The sequence below is a fragment of the Notolepis coatsorum genome (genome assembly GCF_963971535.1).
Source record: "Notolepis coatsorum genome assembly, chromosome: 7".
In the NCBI taxonomy this organism is placed as follows: Eukaryota; Metazoa; Chordata; class Actinopteri; order Aulopiformes; family Paralepididae; genus Notolepis; species Notolepis coatsorum.
In genome coordinates, this window is record NC_140171.1 from 74,143,684 (window position 1) to 74,165,937 (window position 22,254).

At 50.0% G+C, this 22,254-nt stretch overlaps 1 protein-coding gene across 2 annotated transcripts in view; it reads right to left on the reverse strand.

Moving 5' to 3' along the window:
• Positions 1-22,254, reverse strand: part of gne (glucosamine (UDP-N-acetyl)-2-epimerase/N-acetylmannosamine kinase) — a 102,709-nt gene that overhangs the window by 17,833 nt on the left and 62,622 nt on the right. For both annotated transcript variants that reach the window (XM_084318740.1, XM_084318739.1), the window contains exons 4-7: positions 15,252-15,498; positions 3,221-3,428; positions 1,184-1,336; positions 616-828 (exon numbers count right to left, since the gene is read on the reverse strand). In XM_084318740.1, the coding sequence (XP_084174866.1) occupies positions 616-828; positions 1,184-1,336; positions 3,221-3,428; positions 15,252-15,498 (821 nt within the window). The remainder of the gene's footprint in view (positions 1-615; positions 829-1,183; positions 1,337-3,220; positions 3,429-15,251; positions 15,499-22,254) is intronic.

Genomic DNA, 22,254 nt, shown 5'->3' on the forward strand with positions numbered 1-22,254 from the left:
AGTATGCCAGTGAAGTCGCAGCTTTTATTGTAATACTGTGCAACATTTTGAGAGTATAAATACTTCCCGAAAGTAACCATGCTAAGCATACTTAATAAATCCCAGAAGACAGTAGACATCCGCCCATTTAAGGGTACTGAAGGGTTACCCAAAAAAATGCATATTGAACCATCATACAGTTAAGGTACCACCATACTGAAACAACCATACTTTCATTTTGTAAATGCCATCCTGTGGTTTACGCTCTCCAGTCTGGCCTCGTCAGACTGCATTCCCCTCTGCCCATCATGTCCCTCTGCCTTAACTTGACTCTGTGATCTGCCAGCCTACTTGTCTGTCCTACCTTTCACTCTACTGTGTCTCTCATCTACCTATCTCTGTTTGTCTACCCGTCTGTCTGGTCCTTAGACTGATAACAGGCATTCTGACACTCCCTGCTTCTCATAAACAACAGATGGTATTGCTGATCTATAGCATGTCTCTCTCTATTTCTCTCCTCACCCTATCTTATCCACCTGTCGATCCGTCAACTCAACCGTTTTGTTCATCCAACCTGTCTACCTACCAGTCTGTTTACCAAACTGTCTACTCACACACCCGTCTGTGTGTACCAACCTGTCTCTCTGCCCGTCTGTCTGCTCCCCAGGTTGATAACGGGTGTTCCAAAGGCCCCTGCCTCTCGGACACCACAGCTGCTGTTGCCGATCATACAGCCGGCGTGGCACACCAGCTGGATGAACTGCTCGAAGGGCACGTGCTTCACCGCCCGGAAGTTTGGGTGCTGCTCGATCCCCTTCTTCCTCATCACGCGCACCATCTCCTTACTCCCTGTTCACACGGGAAGGAGAGAGAGAGAGAGAGGGGTATGTCGGACGTTAAAATTGGAAGACGATACAGTTGAACGTGCTGGTTTTGTGCTGGTTGTGAAATCAGCTGTAGAATTGACATAGTAGATTCAACCCTCTTTTGAATCCTCTCAAAGAGTTTGAGGAAGAACTGCAATTCCTACAGACTCCTTTAGGCTTTTAGGTTTGAACCAAATACAGCTGCTCCTAGTTTGTACTTAATGGTCACCCTGATAGGAGAAGTATAAGATTTAATACAGGGGAGGCGAGCGAGAGTGTTAAAGAGAGAGAGAGAGAGAGAGAGAGAAGATAGGAAAACACCAACAGACTTAACTAACCAGCATCTATGTTGGGGAACAGGATGAGAATCTTCTTGTTGAAGGAGATCAAGGCGTCCAGCATTAGGCCATAGATCTTAATGGAGTTCTGTATGTCAGTGGTGACCGGGTGCTGCAGCGCTACGATGTATTCATGCTCTTGTACCTCGTCACCTGGAGGGCAGAGGAGAGGTAGGAAGAGGAGAAACACACTATGACATGACTTTCAAATAATATTATTACAATATTTCAAGATATGTTGCAACCATGAAAAAACGCAAGGGGGAAAAGTTATATTTTTCAATGCAGCAAACAGTGCCAACATAAATTGCAACACCAAATACCAATACCTATTGTTCATCAGGGTTCCATGCTGAGGATTTCCTAAGGGGCAGAATTGCTTTCAAAAGCCCTGTACAGTGCCTATAAGGTCTAATACATTAGGTCTACACGTGGCCTTCTCCATTTGCTATTGGTCGTAGTGTTGTCACGACACCAAACATTTTACTTTGATACCGATTATACCAGCTGTTACGGACTCTGTCCTTATATCATTATGTATGCATGTAATATTATATTGTATATGGTATTATATATATATAATATGTGTTATGTATGTAGGCAGGTTGTATTGTTTTTTTTTTGTCTCCCTCCTGTGTAACCTATCCATCTCTCAGGGTCAATCACCATTTCACTCCAAACAGCAATAACAGCAATAACAGCAGCAGCAGCAGCAGCAGCTGAGACTCATCAGACAATTAACCTCCACATCCCTTCATATATCCCTGTGTGTGCAGTGTTAGCTAGAGCTCGGTCGGTGTATGTTGGTAACTATATCTGGTGGTGTTGTGGTAGCGCTCTCATTTGTTTAGTGTGTGAGCTAGTTAATGCTCTGCTGAGCTCATTGTTTGGTGTGTGAGCTAGTTAATGCTCTGTTGAGCTCATTGTTTGGTGTGTGAGCTAGTTAATGCTCTGTTGAGCTCATTGTTTGGTGTGTGAGCTAGTTAATGCTCTGTTGAGCTCATGTTTGTGTGAGAGCTGGTCAAGGCTCTGGTGGTTTAGCCATTTCCTATAGTATTGTACCTTTTGTGATCCTGCCTGTTGTATATTTTCTGTTTACCCATAACCTGTTTTGTGTATTTGATTATTAATCGTCACCCAGCTTATGGTGATTGTTTTTCTTGTTTGTTAACCTTTTGTTTCGCACACAGGGACATTGAGGACAGGAAGATACCCTGGGTCTACATTTTGCATCACGTAGGTGACTTACTGTTAAAGACACCAGCTTTATAAGTGAGCACCACCACCTGTACTTTGGGGCGTCCGCGCCTGTAAGGGGGGGGTGGGGTTTTATTTCTTTTTGATATTTCATTTGGTGCTCACTGGTAAGTCCTCCGTGCTCTCTGTGTTGCTGACCTTGAATTTTGTAAAATAAATATTGTTATTTTGCAAATTGTCTCATGCGTTTTAGTGTCACTGCACCCTCACCTACCCTGTCTGTGGCCTTGTGTTGTGTCTCCCTACGGGTGTGCGTAACACCAGCCAAGTATCACGACATTGGTTCTAAAACGATACCATGGCAAAAAGCTAAAATATCAGGAAAAAGTAATGGAATATAATATTAGATGACATAATATTCTTCATTGTTTTTGTATTAACAAAATATTTTGACGGTGTTGAAACTTAAATAATCTAAAATAAAATTATTGTTACAGCTGCTGAGCTATATAGCTGATCTCCATTTATTGTTGTGTATTATCACTCCACACTATGTTAGTGCTTCTGCCAGCACAGGGGATAAGATTATATATTTAAAAAAGGATGATATATATACCGGTACATGTAAATCAATATCTTCCTTTTGAATAAAATAGGGTCACACCCACACCCCGCCATCAAAAGCTAATGGGGATCCTAAATAAACAAACACACATTTCCCCTCTCTCACTCTCTCTCTCTCTTGGCCCTTACCAGGCCACACCTTACCCCTCTATCACTCTCTCTCTTGGCCCTTACCCAGCCACACCTTTCCCATCTCTCACTCTCTCTCTCTCTTACCCAGCCAACACTTGATGATATCCATGTAATCCTCGCGGTGAAGCGCAGACAGCAGCTTATCGTAGGAGGGGCAGCCCGCCAGCAGGATGCGAGCATGGTCCTCGCACATGGCGATGAGGTGCTGCTCCGCTCTGTGTGTACAACAGGCGTGGTAGTGGGCCAATTTACTGATGGCGTGGCGGATGGAGTCGTCGATGGTGCCGCTCACCTGAGAGGGGGAGAGAGAGAGAGGACAGAAAGAGAGAGGGAGAGATATTTATGAATTAGTACAACAGATTAGATATTATTTTTAGATAGTTTACAATTTCTGTCAAGAACTAAACACATCACTCGAGTAATACTAAAACAAGGGTGTCAGGGAAATGTGCGTTTTATTTGGGCCAGGGTAACCGCAAGTGCTTCCATCACCACCGCCGGCGCTGTCCTCTCCTGGCTGTTAGTGAACCTCTCCAGGCTGTGGGTGACCCTCTCCTGGCTGTAGAGCATCGCCTGGACCATGTTGCCATGGGCACAGGCTGAGGGGGTTACTACTATAGGGTCAAATTACTCAGTAGTATGATTTATTTTTAAGTATTTATATATTTTATACCCAGTTTAACTTTTTGGACACCAGACCCAATGATAGTCGGGTTATCTCGCCATGCGTCGAGCGCCAGGACCCCCGAAAACCAGAGTATAGTCGGGTTTTCATCGTTATTTCTTTTATTCGATATTTCCATTCATTACAGGCACAGACATCTGGGTTAACATGGGGAATCATCCTGAGAATGCCAAGGTGCAATACCGGCTGCATCCACCCAGGTGGCAGTATCGAGCACCCTTTGTAACCTTCTATCTTGGCCTGTGGGATGGCCAAATGTCTCAGGTTTAATTGTTCCTGGTCGGGCGGGGCGAACGGTTCTCCCGGTTCCATTGAAGCACGTCAAATATCCCTGATCCATAGGTTGTGGTGGATTATACCGTGGAGCAAATGGACATTGGATGTACCAGATGGCGATCAAACAATTGGAATATTATTTTTGGAATACTCCCGATCACAAGTAAGCACGATCTGACGTCAATTTTAGCTTGATCCTGCAATGCTTTTATACCGATCGGGCTGATAAGAGTTTTTAGTGTTCAATACAAATGCCGTTACTGACAATCAAATAATCGTAACTGGCACCGACCCGGCCCCGGGACGTTTTAAGGATGATTTGCCCACCGGCGCGCCGCGAATTAAAGCCCTATTTGCTGCCTGTCGATTGCTGGTTCAGGCGACAGAATCCGTTCAGTACATGGCACTTTTTATTTCTTCGAATACCACTCCTGACTCCCAACGCTCTAGCTCTGTCAATCATTTGGCGATCTCGAAGATTATTGGACAGGGTTGTAACCAATGAGTGTGGCTATCCAATGCTACCCCACGTGGGGAGGAGCGAATCAGGGATCTAGGTGAAAAGTCACGAGCGCAAACAGGGAGAAAATGTTTCGCTGAATGCATTGGACTCAATGAGGAAATGGTTTTCTGCAGTGCTTTTATTTTTCTCACTTTTTTACCAAAATCACTCCTAATCACTCATTTCTGAATGGATTTTTATGAAATTTGGACATGGACACACAAGACATCAGGCTATGGACCCAGGGTATTTCAGCCATACCAATTTTATTGGAAATATAAATGGATATTGCAACTACATAAAAACGTGAGTAACAAGTTTTTCTACAACTCAAGTTCAGACATATGCACTAAAAGTGAATTGTATTTATTGTATCAGAAACGTCAGAATGTTATCTTTCAAGAGAGACCAGGCTCATGCATGTACTATAAGTATAAAGTATAGTATTTTGGTTTGCAAAGAAAGTATGCAGTCCTCAAGTTCAAGTAAAAAAATTGCCACTTTTGGGGGCGCCAGTTAAGAGGTTAATAGTTACTATTCTTTTAGGGGGTGAGGACAAGCAAAGGATTTTACATGAATACAAAACAGACAAAAGGTACCTCACCCTCCCAAAAGGGAAGAGTGATAACAAAAGAAAAGCTAAAGAATATATTTTTGTAATCTAATGACAATCAACTAATACCTTGTGTTGTAGCGTTGCTCTAAAAAACTGTTGTTATTTTTGTTCAGGATCAGCAAAACACTTCTCCAAGCCCTTTTCAAACACTACTAATGGAATGGTGGCATAATGGCATAAACTTCTACAAATTGTATTCTAGGGCTTTTTTTGGAATTCGAAGCTTCGGGGCCGAGATTCCATTTTAATTCGAAGCTTCGAGATAAAAAAAAAATTATATGTTTAAATTTTTTTTAATAATATAATCTAATTTTATTTTCATATTCGAATCCCATGCCCATAGAACGAAGCTTCGAAGCTTTGAAGTATTTAAGACAGCCCTATTGTATTCCCTTCTCTTTTACTTTATATGTTTTCTTCTGAATATCTCTACTGGCTTAAAAACTGCAAGGTAACCTTTTTGCTTGTGATATGTTAGCTTGTGGTTCAGCTTGTATAGCAGTTATTTTCACCTAAGTACTGTTGTGTAACTGACAGATGACAGCTAATCCAGTGGGGGAGTGGTTAGGGGTGGGCTTAACCGGTTAAAAAGCTAAGCAAATGAACAAAGGGCAGATGATTTACAGGTTTTTGTAGATACAGTACTGAATGTTGTCTTATTATGGCCAAGTCATACATCTATGGATCGGCCCAAATCTCCTTTTACCAATGGCAGAGTTAAATCTGGATTTAGTACCATGAGGCGGCCGGTAGAGGGCAGCAAAGACCGTGAATGAAATCTAGTAAGTACAGTTATGGCGCTTTTCCACTGCATGGTACCTACTCTACTCTACTCTACTCTACTCGGTATTTTCGGTTTTCCATTACCAAAGTACCTGGTACCAGGCTGGTACCAGGTACTTTTTCGGTACTTTTTTAGTCCCTGCTCGAGTCTGGTTCCAAGCGCAAGCCAAGCGGGTAGAACTGGTACTATAAAAGTCACGTGAAACACTGCAGACCACTGATTGGTCAGAAGAGAGACGCGTCACTAGTTGGAGAGTCTGAACTGGTCTGAACGAAAACAGAAAGCCGGCGCCGCCATCTTTAATGTCTCGCATAGGATTTCATTATGGTTGCAGCAGGCACAAGTTCAATAAACAAACGATACAGTCACTGTGTATTCTGCCTCATTTATTGATTAAACAAAACCGACATCAACACAATTTGCCACCGAGCGGAGAGTTTAGTCTCGCAAAAAGATCGCTGACTTGTTAAGGCTTAAGCTCCACAACGGTGGAAGGAATGTTCTAATGTGCTAGCGTTTTAGCATGGCTATCGTACATAGCGGGTTCAATATAACTCGCTATTGATTGTTTGTATGAGTAACGTTAATGCTAGTAGAATAGACACAACGTGAGGTAATCACCATCCATTTTAAACCGGTTATTACCTAATGCTAACGTTAGCAAATAGACGCGACTGGTAACGTTACAGCGTTGTTGTTAGCCTAATGCTAACGTTAACGTTAGCATATATAGACAGCCTAGCTGACGTTAACGCTTGTAGAATAGACGTTAGCAGAATAGACACAACGAGAGTCTCGTTAATGTTGTTATTGATTGATTGAAAACTGTGTTTTACTCTGGCTTGCCAAGCTCATAGCCCCTTTCGTGACTGTGATGCACCGAGTGAATCCACAGTCACTTGCTCCTTAATAGGAAACCAACCTAGATTTACCATGAAGGACTGGTTCTGGCCGAACCGTTCGTTATACAAGTATCACAGAGACATTTCAAAGGTACTCACAGTTGCACGAGGGTTTCGGACAGAGATACGGGATGGTTTGAAAGCTCGGCATTGCTAATAAACATTTTAAATATTTTTTATAAACTGCTCAACACTGCATTATTTCCGGCGTTGGCTGCCTGGTGTGATCACAGCGCATGCGCATCATGCACCCAACGCCGGAAATAATGCCGTTTTGAGCAGTTTATAAAAAATATTTAAAATGTTTATTAGCAACGCCGAGCTTTCAAACCATCCCGTATCTCTGTCCGAAACCCTCGTACAACTGTGAGTACATTTGAAATGTCTCTGTGATACTTGTATAACGAACAGTTCGGCCAGAACCAGTCCTTCAGGGTAAATCTAGGTTGGTTTCCTATTGAGGATCAACTGACTGTGGATTCACTCTGTGAGCTCTCATGCTGATCACCAGCAGCCCCGCCTCCCCACACGGAGACAAACTGAGTACTTTATTTTAGTACCTGCAGTGGAAAAGCAACATGGTACCAGGTACCTAAAGCGAGTAGAGTCGAGTAGGTACTATGCAGTGGAAAAGCGCCATTATATATTCGTACTGGCCAATCGCGTCTCGCTCTTCGCCATATTGAGATATACCTCATCTCCAGTACCTACTGTACTTCATTAACGAAAACAATGCACCCATGCACTTGACCAGGCCCCGCCCCAGTGTCCCCCTATAAGACACCGGACATGGTCACACTCGCCCTTCCTCTTTTTCGTTTTCCATCATGGACGTGCAGTGCATTGAACAATGATGGGTTTTCGCCGGAGATTTGCCAGCCCCTGGAATCTTCTCGGCACGTTCCAACGGCGCGTCAGCCCTGTCCTGGGGTTTCCTCATCTTCTGACAGCGGATCGAGGGACGTCGCGTGGTGGCTAGGTCGCGCCCAGGTAGGGTCTGCGCCACTAGGCATAACAATGCTGGCGTTAGTGATGCTGCTCGTTGTCCCGTGAGACAACCGAGTTGTGTATTGGCGCAAGGGGCAGGATATCTGGGTAAACGTTGTCATTTTCCCGGCTATCCTGGAGCGCGCGGCTAACGCTATGCTACAATGCTGGGTTACTGTTCTGTTTGATTCCCCGCTGAGGGCTGTCTTTTTAAAAAAGGTCTTCCCTCCTCTTAACCATTCATGCTGACGGTCAATCGGTGTCTACTGTTGGGAGTGTTGACGGGGGCTTGTTTACCTTTTTCATGGGTGAATGGGCTGAGGCCTAGGGCTGGTGTGCTTTTTGTGAATATTATGAATGGTGTGCGGGACTGGTGTTTCTCTGGTCTGCATCCCCTTAACGTTGTGTGTATGGGCTAGCCCATTCTGCAGTGTGTTGGTGGAGTTTTAGTTAATTTATTCATTAACCCCTTCATGGGTGCACACCACAGTGGAGGTTGCTGGTTGCAACCACCACTGGTGCTCCGTGCTTGTGAGGCAGGTGGCATCAGTCCTTTGCCTCTGGCATGTTGGAACAGTGCCCCGCCCGGCCGACGCCATGAGGTGAGCCAGCCCGGCGGGTGGCTGGTGGGCTGTTAAGCCTATACCGCCACGGTATAGAATTAGCAGCGATTAGTAACTTTGTTCGAATTGCTGTTTTTTCTGTCAAAAATTGTGTCGGGTGGCGGGGCCTTGAAGGCCAGCCGATGTCGAAACATTGCGTGAGGTTTTGACGTTATTAGCTTTGACCTAGCCGCAAGCTATAACCGCAGGGAGGGCTAGGATGCTGTCAACGCTTGTTTACAGACATCTTGGTTGGATTAGTCTCCCTTTGAGGGGGTGAGAAGTTACAAATAAATCTTTTCCCTCCTCAGGACTTTGGTCTTTCCGCTGGAGCGCGGGCGGTATTTGACCTAGGCCCCACACCGCCTCACACCGCGCAGCCAGAGGTGAGAGCATGGCCTCGCCAGCAGCTGTGGCGAGGCCCTCAACCAGCGGCCATGTTTCCCCCGCCTGTAGTACCCTGGGCACAACGTCAACAAGTGACCGCAAGGCCGACAGCCTTGGCGGTCGAGGGATCGGCTACATTAGATGAGCACGCCCTAAAAAAACGTCGCCGGTCACTTCCCCCCCCCCCCCCCCAACACCAGCGGGATAAGGGCTCTGATTTGTTTCCTTTGGCTGCGGGCCGCGTGTCTTCAATGAAGCGCAAGCGGCCCCACGTTTCGCTTCTCATGGGGACAGGGGCTGACACCCAGTTGATGGCTGAGACTGGGTCTGTCCGTGAGAATGTTGTGCTGTCAAGCGGCTCCCACGCCACACGTTCTGCGTCTGTGTTTGGTTGAGCCTGGTGTTACATCTGTCAACTACAAAGGTTGTCAGCAGGGGGGCTCGAGACCTCTTGAGGCAAACAGTGCGGGTTCCCCCGACCTCGCTTTAGCCAGGCCGGGTATCACATTAGTGCCTCCCACTCCCGGAAGACCGGCAGTGGTCTGGCAGGCGCGCGTGATTTGGGTGGTAGTAATATCACTGCAGGGCTACGGTGTGTAGGAACCCACCCTATCGGGCAGTGTGGGGGCCTCACACCTTGCATGTCCAGCTGCAGAATAACTCCTCAGCGGTCCATGCTGGAGGGGTGTTCAGTGGGGGAGCTTTTGTCACCTGGTATGATGTCAGCTTCTCCCGTATCAAACCGGCCCTTTCTGTCGAGGTCCCCCCTTGGGTGCGATTGCCTCGTGGGTAGTGTCAGGGACCGATGTCCCGACTCCACGGAACGTTCTGCTCGCACGGTTAGCGGGTCCAGGGTTGGCTACGCACAGCGGGCGGGACCGGGCCGCCTATCTACAGTTCCTAGCGGACCAGCGCCAAATGGCGGCGGGTGCGTTTTGGGAGTATCATCACATATGGCTACAGCAGTACCATATGTCGAGGTGGATGGAGAGAACGCTGAGGCGGGGACTTGTTTACACAACCCCACCCGTTTTCAGGTTTGGTACAGACCCTATTGTCAGGGTCACCAGCAGTGACAGCTCTGGCCAACGAGATCCAATCTCTGTGGGCGAAGCAAGCCATCGTCGTGGTCCCAAAGGAGGACGCGATGCGTGGCGTTTCCTCCTGGTATTCTCTGGTGCCCGAGAAATCGGGAGGGGGGGGGTGTCAGACCCATGCTGGACCTGTCCCATGGAAGGTTCAGCATTTTGGACCGTCTCCCACCTTTTGAACACTGTCAGGTGGGGGCCTGGTTCTCCTCCATAGACCTGTAGGATGCGTATTCGCATCCCCGATCTTCCATCCTAGGGCTTACCTACGCTTCCTTTGCAGGGTTTAGCGTATGAGTACCAGAGGCTGCCGTTCGGCTATTCTCTGGCTCCCCGCATCTTCACCAAGTGCGTGGAGACCGCACTGGGGCCTCTGCGTCATCAGGGGTTACGAAGTGTATTCTGCCCTGGACGACGTTCTGGTCCTTGGCGGTCAAGGTAGATCTTCAGGTCTCATACCAGGCAGGTGGTGGAATTCCTCACCAGCCTGGGGTTTGCTGTAGACTGGAAGTAGAGTACTCCTCTTCCCAGTCAACGGGTGGAGTACTTGGGCTTATTCTAAGCTCAAGGTCTATATGGGCATCCCTCTCAGAGCATGTTATCATCCTAGGACGGTGCTGCCCGGTCTGTGCTACATTCAATGTGTTGGAATTGAAGGCAGTCCTTCTGGTCCTCAAGCGGTGTTTTGATCAGGACAGACAATACGACATCAGCGTCGTATATCGACAGACGGGGAGGAGTACGCTCCCCCCGTCTGCACAGGGCGGCGGTCGGCTGGCTATGGGCGTTCTCCATCTGCGCAGCTTGAGGGCTCTCCACATCCCCGGCAGGGTGAATGTGGGTGCAGGTGTGATGTCGCGGGGTGGTCCTCACCCTGACGAGTGGGGATTACGTCCGGACATAGTCTGGCAGGTCTGGGACCGATTCCGTGGCCGCCCGGGATTCTGTACGTTTTTCCCCCCATACATCAGATAGGTCAGTTGTTGGTGCGGATACGTCGGGAGCGCAGGACCTTGATCCTGATCGCGCCGGACCGGGGCACAGCTGTGTGGTTCCCGGTCCTGATCCAGCTCTTGATAGCCCCGCCGTGGCCTGTTCCTTGGTCGTCGCGGGCCCTCTCTCAGGCGCACGGGTCTCTGTGGCAGTTCCCTGTGCTGGGCCAGCCGCTGATGGTTTGTCTGTTGAGAGGGTGAGTCTGGAGGGGATGGACCCTTCTGTGGTCGACACCATCCGGAACGCGCTCTTTTCGCTCCAGGGATATTGTGGTTCAGGTGTTTCATCCGCCTCCTCACGCTGGTGAGTTAGAGGCGAGCCTTCACCTGTCGTGTCCAGTCCGGGCTTTCGGGTTTACCTCAGCCGGACTCAGGACCTCAGGGCTACCGATCAGCTCTTTGTTTGTTACGGTGGCTCTCGCGCTGGTAAGGCACTGTCCAAACAGCGCCTGTCACATTGGTTGTGCGAGGGCATTGCCCTTTGCTACACGTTGGCTGGGCTGGCCCCCCCCTGGGGGTGTCAGGGCGCACTCCACTCGTGGGGTGGCAGCCTCTGCCGCCTTGTTAGGGGGGGGGGCTCGGTGGAAGACATCTGTGCTGCGGCCTCCTGGTCCTCACCGGGTCCCTTCGTTAGGTTTTACCTCATGGACATGACTGGGGGTTCTGTCTCCCAGGCGGTTCTGAGGTCTGGGACCTCCCCTGCGTCCCACCCTTCGGTGGGTTAGCAGGGATGTGTGGGTGTGTGCCACGAGGTGATGTGTCACACGTGGTCCCGCCTGTGCTGTGCGTTTTTAGGGGTCTCTAGTTCCCTCTTTTTCGCTCTTTGGCGGAGTTGACTGCCGCCCCCTCTTCACTAGGAAGGGCGGGTGGACGGGACTCCCCTCCCCCCTGGTGGTAGGGCTTGCGGGTCCTCAGGGGGTACATTTGTCGGTCCGCGCGTCTGCTCTGCCCCATATCTCAATATGGCGAAGAGCGAGACGCAATTGGCCAGTACGAATATATAACGAAAGGTTATGTATATAACCTAGTTATATGAGTAGTGGCTGAGCGTCTCGCTCTTAGCGCGCCCTGAGGTCCCTTGGGTGGGGTTTTTCTTTGATGGAAAACTTTTTCCCGAGGAAGGGCAAGTGTGACCATGTCCGGTGTCTTATAGGGGGACACTGGGGCGGGGCCTGGTCAAGTGCATGGGGGCATTGTTTTCGTTAATGAAGTACAGTAGGTACTGGAGATGAGGTATATCTCAATATGGCGAAGAGCGAGACGCTCAGCCAGTACAATATACATAACCTTTCGTTACTTCCGGTTAATGCCCATAACTCCAGAAAGGTAAAGAAACAATATGTTGTATTTTATGGCAATAATGTTGAGATTTGTTCAACCCGTGACAGATAACATGACATTCACGTCAATGATTTTAAGAAAAAAAGTGTTCCTTCCTTTGTCTGCGGCTGAGCTGGGTAGTGTAGTTTTATAAAATGTAGACGTCCATCGAAAGCCCTGGGTCTCCTCTTTCTCTGGACTACAACGATTTCATGAGAGCTTCTTCACACGTTTTCCGATGCAATCCGATTTTTTATAAGCTCATATTTCACTTAACCTCTTACGTCCGAGCGGTCCGGTACAAGATTGATATCATGCCATAAATCCTTCTCTACAGACTGTATGAATTAATGTTGCTTTAAAAAAAAGTATGTAGCCAAGAGTAAAGACCCTAACCCAGTCAAAGTGTATATTTTCAGCACTACGTTTGTTTACCAGTGATTTTAAGCGTTATTAGTGAAATATGAGTTTATAGAAATATCAGGGCATCGAGTCCGAAAAAGGCGCGTATAGACGTGAGGATTTGGCGCAACCTAATAGGGGTGTAGTCTTTTGAGAGAAGAGACCCAGGGCTTTTGATGGGCTTTCGACTTTCAAAAAAACCACACTTCCCAGCTCATGCCAGATTCTGTCAATGATCTGACTTCTAGCGTGACCTTTTTCTTTCTTATTTTTTGGGATCATATCTCAAACCTGAACATTATTGCCATAAAACAGAACACAGCTAGTTTCTCTACCTTTCTGTGAACGTCTAACAAAAATGGCCTTGCAATCTGATGAAAAATGCCGTAGAAATTTACATATATACATTTATAAAAAAGTAACTGTACTTACAGTAGATTTCATTCACGGTTTTTGCTGCACTGTCAGGGGCGCCTGGTGATACTAAATCCAGATTGAACTCTGCCATTGGAAAGGGGAGAATTGGCCCAATCCATACATGTGTGACTTGACCATAATAAGGTCATTTATAGGCCCGATATTCTATATTCATATTTCAAATTGCATGTGTCCGGATGGCAGAATTCAGTACTGTATCTACAAAACCTCCTGTTAATCATCTGCCCTTTATTCATTTGTTTAGATTTTTTGTACACGTGATCTCAAGAAGGTGCTGAATGAGCTACATTTTAGCATGGAAATTCACCGTCAAAGATGAAAAAACTAAATAAAAAATTTGATATTCTCCTTTGGTTCATTACAATTTACTCAAGCCTAGTAACAGACACAATAATTCTGACACTGGGAATTGAAACCCTGAGATCCCTAGATAATAAAGAACATGAAACACAGAAACACATCACTTAATATGTAATATGTATTGATCTATTTGTGCAACGTTAAATACATGTCCTATTGTTCACACCTAGTACCTGACTGCCAAGGTGTTAAAAATGCAGTGAAACTATAGATTGGATTTTCTCTTTTTCAGAACAGGATCAATAAATATAATGTTAGCTGGCCCGTTAGCAGCGTCAGGGTAACGTTACATACAGGAACTGGAACGTAAACCCAAACAGCCTGTTTGAAAATACTAGAATCCAACATAGTCTGGTCAAAACGCACCTTATGTTATGGATGGGTCGTCACCGTTTGTCCTCTTCCTCTTCATAATAATCTCCAATAGTTCTCTTTAGGCGATCGCCATTGCCGAACGTTAGTTTGCTGTAGTCTGGGGAGCTCTCAACTCGGTGACAAATAATGTTACCTCCTCGGCCGGTTTGACTATAGTATTTTTATGATTTACCAGAAGTGCTGAGTCCAATGTAGTCTGGTGAAAACGCACGTTATCATAAGTGTGATCGTTTTGTCATCTTCATAATAGTCTCCACAAGTCGCGATCACCATACTATTGTCTCCATAGCTGTACTCACTGCTGCTCGCTATCTAGTGCTTTGAGTGCTAGACACTCCCCACACTAAACTAGCCCAGTTCAAAAGGTAGGCGATACTGCCACCTGTCGGGATTCGATCATCATTTTTTTTTTTTTTTTCATATTTAAAGTTTTTATTTTTCACAAGCAAGACAATACATAATTGACAAGACAAACTAAGACAAAAATAATAATAATAATAATAATAATAACAACAACAAGGGGGTGAGGGGGGGGGGGGGTTGCAGAGTGTTACAAAGGTTCAGTACACAAACATATTCCAGATAGTGATCTAATAAAGTTCCAGGGACCTTGAAGGCCATCGGGCCTATCACTCTCTTGAAGAGATAGAGCAGCCTGTTCCATCGATATCAAGTCCATGAAGTCCTTGCGCCAGTTCTCCAAACTGAAGCAGTTCGGTTTGCGTTCTTTCCAGTTCATTAAAATAATCCGTTTGCATGCTAGAAAAGCCAGTGCTACAATATTATTTACAATCTTTGCTAGAGCAGTGTCCATTTTTACACCCAATATACAAGTTATAGGGCAAGGATTAATGTCAATTTGGAGAGTAACTGACAGGTCCTCAGCAATGTCCAACCAAAATGTCCTAACAAGCGGGCAGTGCCACAGCAAGTGCATGAGCGTACTCTCTACTCCACACCCATGCAAGCACAATTTGGGTAGGGTGTGATTCATTTTATTCAGTGTACAGGGTGTTATATAGGCCCCGTGTAGTATATTTAATTGTATAATTTTATATCTAACACATTTTGATATTTTAGTACTATTCCTAAGTGCTGCTTCCCATTGTGTTTGAGATATGGGTATACCCATATCATATCATTTCTATTCTAACTTAATCAGAGGTGCCAGGAAGGTCCGCGGGACTGTTTAGAATAATAATAATAAAAAAACAAAAAAGTAAAGAAAAACGAGATATCGCGTTTTTGGCGCTCAAGCGTTGACTTTCAGAAACAAGATATCTAGTTTTTGGTGCTCAATGAGTTAAGAATTGCATTATCGTATTGTGATAACATGGTACCAGGAGCTCTCTGGCGAGTCCCCCCTATGCCCTTCCATCCAGCCCTCCTCTCTCCTCACCTCTCCTCCCTCCACGTGCAGTATTCTGATGTTCATCAGGGCAGCAGCGGTCGCCAGTGCAAGGGCATCGAAGCGGTCGCCGTGGACGACCAGGATATCGGGGCGAAGCCTCTGCAGGACGTCTGGCAGCTTGACTAGCGCCAGGCCGACGCTCTCCACCATGGCCGCCTCGTTCTCCCCTCTCACGATGGTGTGGAGCTTGGAGCCGATGTCAAAGTCGTCCTGCTCGATCATGCGGTAGGTGTTTCTGGATAGGACGGTGAAAAGAGAGAAACAGAAAAGAAAGGGTTGGTTAGATCTAAGGGCTTGTCCTCATAGAAGAAATCTGTAAAATACGAAGCAGCACACACACACACACACACACACAATCGAAAGGTTATGACTATAACCTAGTTATACGAGTACTGGCTGAGCGTCTCGCTCTTCGCCATACCGAGATATATCTTTATCTCCAGTACCTACTGTACTTCATTAACAAAAACAATGCACCCATGCACTTGACCAGGCCCCGCCCCAGTGTCCCCCTATAAGACACCGGACATGGTCATACTCGCCCTTCCTCGGGAAAAAGTTTCCATCATAGAAAACCCAACAGAGGGACCGCAGGGCGCGCTAAGAGCGAGACGCTCAGCCAGTACTCGTATAACTAGGTTATAGTCATAACCATTCGTTATATAGCGTACTGGCCTCGCGTCTCGCTCTTCGCCATACCGAGATATGGGGCAGAGCAGACGCGTGGCCCGACAAATGTACCCCCTGAGGACCCGCAAGCCCTACCACCAGGGGGGAGGGGAGTCCCGTCCACCCGCCCTTCCTAGTGAAGAGGGGGCGGCAGTCAACGCCACCAAAGTGCGAAAAAAGAGGGAACTAGAGACCCCTAAAAACGCACAGCACAGGCGGGACCACGTGTGACACATCACCCCGTGGCACACACCCACACACCCCTGCTAACCCACCGAAGGGCGGGACGCAGGGGAGGTCCCAGACCTCAGAACCGCATGGGAGACAGAACCCCCAGTCATGTCCATGAGGTAAAACCTAACGAAGGGACCCGGGGAGGACCAGGAGGCCGCAGCACAGATGTCCTCCACCGAGGCCCCCCCTAACAAGGCGGCAGAGGCCGCCACTCCACGAGTGTAGCAAAGGGCAATGCCCTCGCACAACCAATGTGACAGGCGCTGTTTGGACAGTGCCTTACCAGCGCGAGAGCCACCGTAACAAACAAAGAGCTGATCGGTAGCCCTGAAGTCCCGAGTCCGACTGAGGTAAACCCCCAAAGCCCGGACGGGACACGACAGGTGAAGGCTCGCCTCTAACTCACCAGCGTGAGGAGGCGGATGAAACGCCTGAACCACAATATCCCTGGAACGAAAAGAGCTCCAGATATTTTTTGGCACGAAGACTGGATTAGGCCTCAGAGTCGCACCGCTATTGACACGAATAGACAAGCACTCAGGCCGCACGAGAGAGCACACAGCTCACCCATGCGCTTAGCGGAGGTGATGGCCGGCAGGAATGCAGTCTTGAAGACAGCTGTTCCAAAGACGCCTGCTCAAGAGGCTCAAACGGGGCCTCAGACAACCGACCGAGGACCAGTTGGAGGTCCCAACTCGGAGACAGAGAACGTTCCACCGGCGTAAGACGCCGAGCGCCATGCAGGAAACGCTTCACAAGAGGGTGGCTGAACAACGTAACGTGCTCAAACCCCACATGACAAGAGGATATAGCCGCGGCATATACCCTCACCGTCGAAGCCGATAGTCTACACAAAATAGACTGAAGGAAGGAAAGGACAGCGTCCAGGGGGCAGGACACCGGGTCCAAGCCCCCCACTCTACACCACTCTTGGAAATACGCCACCTACCCGCATAAACCGTGGTAGAGGACGGAGCGCGCGCGTGCCGGATAGCGTTAACCACAGAATAGCCAAGACGCATCCCCACCAGATTCACACTGACAGCAGCCAAGCCTAGAGGCTGCCCCAGAACAGGAAGGCAGAACAGAGTTCCGTGTGCCTGAGAGAGGGCCCGCGGTGACCACGGAACAGGCCACGGCGGGGCCACACAGAGCTGAATCAGAGCCGGGGACCAAACAGAGCTGAATCAGAGCCGGGGACCAAACAGCTGAGCCCCGGCCCGGCATGACCAGGACCAAGTCCCGCGCTCCCGACGTACCCGCCCCAACAGCTGAGCTATCAGGTGTAAGGGGAGGGGGGGGGGTGAGCGTACAGAATACCGGACGGCCACGGAATCGGTTCCAGACCTGCCCGACTATGTCTGGATGTAATCCCCACTCGTCAGGGTGAGGACCGCCCCGCGACATCACACCTGCACCCACATTTACCCTGCCGGGGATGTGGAGAGCCCTCAGGCTGCGCAGATGGAGAAACGGCCATAGCCAGCCGACCGCCACACGGTGCAGACAAGGGGAGCGTACTCCTCCCTGTCTGTCGATATACGACGCTGACGTCGTGTTGTCCATCCTGATCAAAACACTGTTTGACGACCAGAAGGACTGCCTTCAATTCCAACACATTGAATGTAGCGCAGACCGGGCAGCATGGTCTTGCCAGCTGCCCCCTACTGCGTTGGCCCGACACGTCCCCCCCCAGTGAGGGAGGCGTCGGTGAAGACCATGATGTGTGACAGCCTGCTGCCCATGGGGACCCCGCTGGTGAGGGCCCCAGGCCCTCCCCAGAGGGCGAGGTCCCCCAGTACTGACATGGGAACCTTAGCCGCTTCCACTTGCCTCTCACCGGGTCTATTTCCATACTGGAAAACCACCTCTGTATCCTCACGGAGGGAAGAGGAGACCAAGAGGGACCACGGAATGAGCAGATGCCATCATACCGAGCAGGCGCATCACGGACAGAAATCTGTAAAATACGAAGCAGCACACACACACAATCGAAAGGTTATGACTATAACCTAGTTATATGAGTACTGGCTGAGCGTCTCGCTCTTCGCCATACCGAGATATATCTTTATCTCCAGTACCTACTGTACTTCATTAACAAAAACAATGCACCCATGCACTTGACCAGGCCCCGCCCCAGTGTCCCCCTATAAGACACCGGACATGGTCATACTCGCCCTTCCTCTGGAAAAAGTTTCCATCATAGAAAACCCAACAGAGGGACCGCAGGGCGCGCTAAGAGCGAGACGCTCAGCCAGTACTCATATAACTAGGTTATAGTCATAACCATTCGTTATATAGCGTACTGGCCTCGCGTCTCGCTCTTCGCCATACCGAGATATGGGGCAGAGCAGACGCGTGGCCCGACAAATGTACCCCCTGAGGACCCGCAAGCCCTACCACCAGGGGGGAGGGGAGTCCCGTCCACCCGCCCTTCCTAGTGAAGAGGGGGCGGCAGTCAACGCCACCAAAGTGCGAAAAAAGAGGGAACTAGAGACCCCTAAAAACGCACAGCACAGGCGGGACCACGTGTGACACATCACCCCGTGGCACACACCCCTGCTAACCCACCGAAGGGCGGGACGCAGGGGAGGTCCCAGACCTCAGAACCGCCTGGGAGACAGAACCCCCAGTCATGTCCATGAGGTAAAACCTAACGAAGGGACCCGGGGAGGACCAGGAGGCCGCAGCACAGATGTCCTCCACCGAGGCCCCCCCTAACAAGGCGGCAGAGGCCGCCACTCCACGAGTGTAGCAAAGGGCAATGCCCTCGCACAACCAATGTGACAGGCGCTGTTTGGACAGTGCCTTACCAGCGCGAGAGCCACCGTAACAAACAAAGAGCTGATCGGTAGCCCTGAAGTACCGAGTCCGACTGAGGTAAACCCCCAAAGCCCGGACGGGACACGACAGGTGAAGGCTCGCCTCTAACTCACCAGCGTGAGGAGGCGGATGAAACGCCTGAACCACAATATCCCTGGAACGAAAAGAGCTCCAGATATTTTTTGGCACGAAGACTGGATTAGGCCTCAGAGTCGCACCGCTATTGACACGAATAGACAAGCACTCAGGCCGCACGAGAGAGCACACAGCTCACCCATGCGCTTAGCGGAGGTGATGGCCGGCAGGAATGCAGTCTTGAAGACAGCTGTTCCAAAGACGCCTGCTCAAGAGGCTCAAACGGGGCCTCAGACAACCGACCGAGGACCAGTTGGAGGTCCCAACTCGGAGACAGAGAACGTTCCACCGGCGTAAGACGCCGAGCGCCATGCAGGAAACGCTTCACAAGAGAGTGGCTGAACAACGTAACGTGCTCAAACCCCACATGACAAGAGGATATAGCCGCGGCATATACCCTCACCGTCGAAGCCGATAGTCTACACAAAATAGACTGAAGGAAGGAAATGACAGCGTCCAGGGGGCAGGACACCGGGTCCAAGCCCCCCACTCTACACCACTCTTGGAAATACGCCACCTACCCGCATAAACCGTGGTAGAGGACGGAGCGCGCGCGTGCCGGATAGCGTTAACCACAGAATAGCCAAGACGCATCCCCACCAGATTCACACTGACAGCAGCCAAGCCTAGAGGCTGCCCCAGAACAGGAAGGCAGAACAGAGTTCCGTGTGCCTGAGAGAGGGCCCGCGGTGACCACGGAACAGGCCACGGCGGGGCCACACAGAGCTGAATCAGAGCCGGGGACCAAACAGCTGAGCCCCGGCCCGGCATGACCAGGACCAAGTCCCGCGCTCCCGACGTACCCGCCCCAACAGCTGAGCTATCAGGTGTAAGGGGGGGGGGGGGTGAGCGTACAGAATACCGGACGGCCACGGAATCGGTCCCAGACCTGCCCGACTATGTCTGGATGTAATCCCCACTCGTCAGGGTGAGGACCGCCCCGCGACATCACACCTGCACCCACATTCACCCTGCCGGGGATGTGGAGAGCCCTCAGGCTGCGCAGATGGAGAAACGGCCATAGCCAGCCGACCGCCACACGGTGCAGACAAGGGGAGCGTACTCCTCCCTGTCTGTCGATATACGACGCTGACGTCGTGTTGTCCGTCCTGATCAAAACACTGTTTGACGACCAGAAGGACTGCCTTCAATTCCAACACATTGAATGTAGCGCAGACCGGGCAGCATGGTCTTGCCAGCTGCCCCCTACTGCGTTGGCCCGACACGTCCCCCCCCAGTGAGGGAGGCGTCGGTGAAGACCATGATGTGTGACAGCCTGCTGCCCATGGGGACCCCGCTGGTGAGGGCCCCAGGCCCTCCCCAGAGGGCGAGGTCCCCCAGTACTGACATGGGAACCTTAGCCGCTTCCACTTGCCTCTCACCGGGTCTATTTCCATACTGGAAAACCACCTCTGTATCCTCACGGAGGGAAGAGGAGACCAAGAGGGACCACAGAATGAGCAGATGCCATCATACCGAGCAGGCGCATCACGGACAGAAATCTGTAAAATACGAAGCAGCACACACACACAATCGAAAGGTTATGACTATAACCTAGTTATATGAGTACTGGCTGAGCGTCTCGCTCTTCGCCATACCGAGATATATCTTTATCTCCAGTACCTACTGTACTTCATTAACAAAAACAATGCACCCATGCACTTGACCAGGCCCCGCCCCAGTGTCCCCCTATAAGACACCGGACATGGTCATACTCGCCCTTCCTCTGGAAAAAGTTTCCATCATAGAAAACCCAACAGAGGGACCGCAGGGCGCGCTAAGAGCGAGACGCTCAGCCAGTACTCATATAACTAGGTTATAGTCATAACCATTCGTTATATAGCGTACTGGCCTCGCGTCTCGCTCTTCGCCATACCGAGATATGGGGCAGAGCAGACGCGTGGCCCGACAAATGTACCCCCTGAGGACCCGCAAGCCCTACCACCAGGGGGGAGGGGAGTCCCGTCCACCCGCCCTTCCTAGTGAAGAGGGGGCGGCAGTCAACGCCACCAAAGTGCGAAAAAAGAGGGAACTAGAGACCCCTAAAAACGCACAGCACAGGCGGGACCACGTGTGACACATCACCCCGTGGCACACACCCCTGCTAACCCACCGAAGGGCGGGACGCAGGGGAGGTCCCAGACCTCAGAACCGCCTGGGAGACAGAACCCCCAGTCATGTCCATGAGGTAAAACCTAACGAAGGGACCCGGGGAGGACCAGGAGGCCGCAGCACAGATGTCCTCCACCGAGGCCCCCCCTAACAAGGCGGCAGAGGCCGCCACTCCACGAGTGTAGCAAAGGGCAATGCCCTCGCACAACCAATGTGACAGGCGCTGTTTGGACAGTGCCTTACCAGCGCGAGAGCCACCGTAACAAACAAAGAGCTGATCGGTAGCCCTGAAGTACCGAGTCCGACTGAGGTAAACCCCCAAAGCCCGGACGGGACACGACAGGTGAAGGCTCGCCTCTAACTCACCAGCGTGAGGAGGCGGATGAAACGCCTGAACCACAATATCCCTGGAACGAAAAGAGCTCCAGATATTTTTTGGCACGAAGACTGGATTAGGCCTCAGAGTCGCACCGCTATTGACACGAATAGACAAGCACTCAGGCCGCACGAGAGAGCACACAGCTCACCCATGCGCTTAGCGGAGGTGATGGCCGGCAGGAATGCAGTCTTGAAGACAGCTGTTCCAAAGACGCCTGCTCAAGAGGCTCAAACGGGGCCTCAGACAACCGACCGAGGACCAGTTGGAGGTCCCAACTCGGAGACAGAGAACGTTCCACCGGCGTAAGACGCCGAGCGCCATGCAGGAAACGCTTCACAAGAGGGTGGCTGAACAACGTAACGTGCTCAAACCCCACATGACAAGAGGATATAGCCGCGGCATATACCCTCACCGTCGAAGCCGATAGTCTACACAAAATAGACTGAAGGAAGGAAATGACAGCGTCCAGGGGGCAGGACACCGGGTCCAAGCCCCCCACTCTACACCACTCTTGGAAATACGCCACCTACCCGCATAAACCGTGGTAGAGGACGGAGCGCGCGCGTGCCGGATAGCGTTAACCACAGAATAGCCAAGACGCATCCCCACCAGATTCACACCGACAGCAGCCAAGCCTAG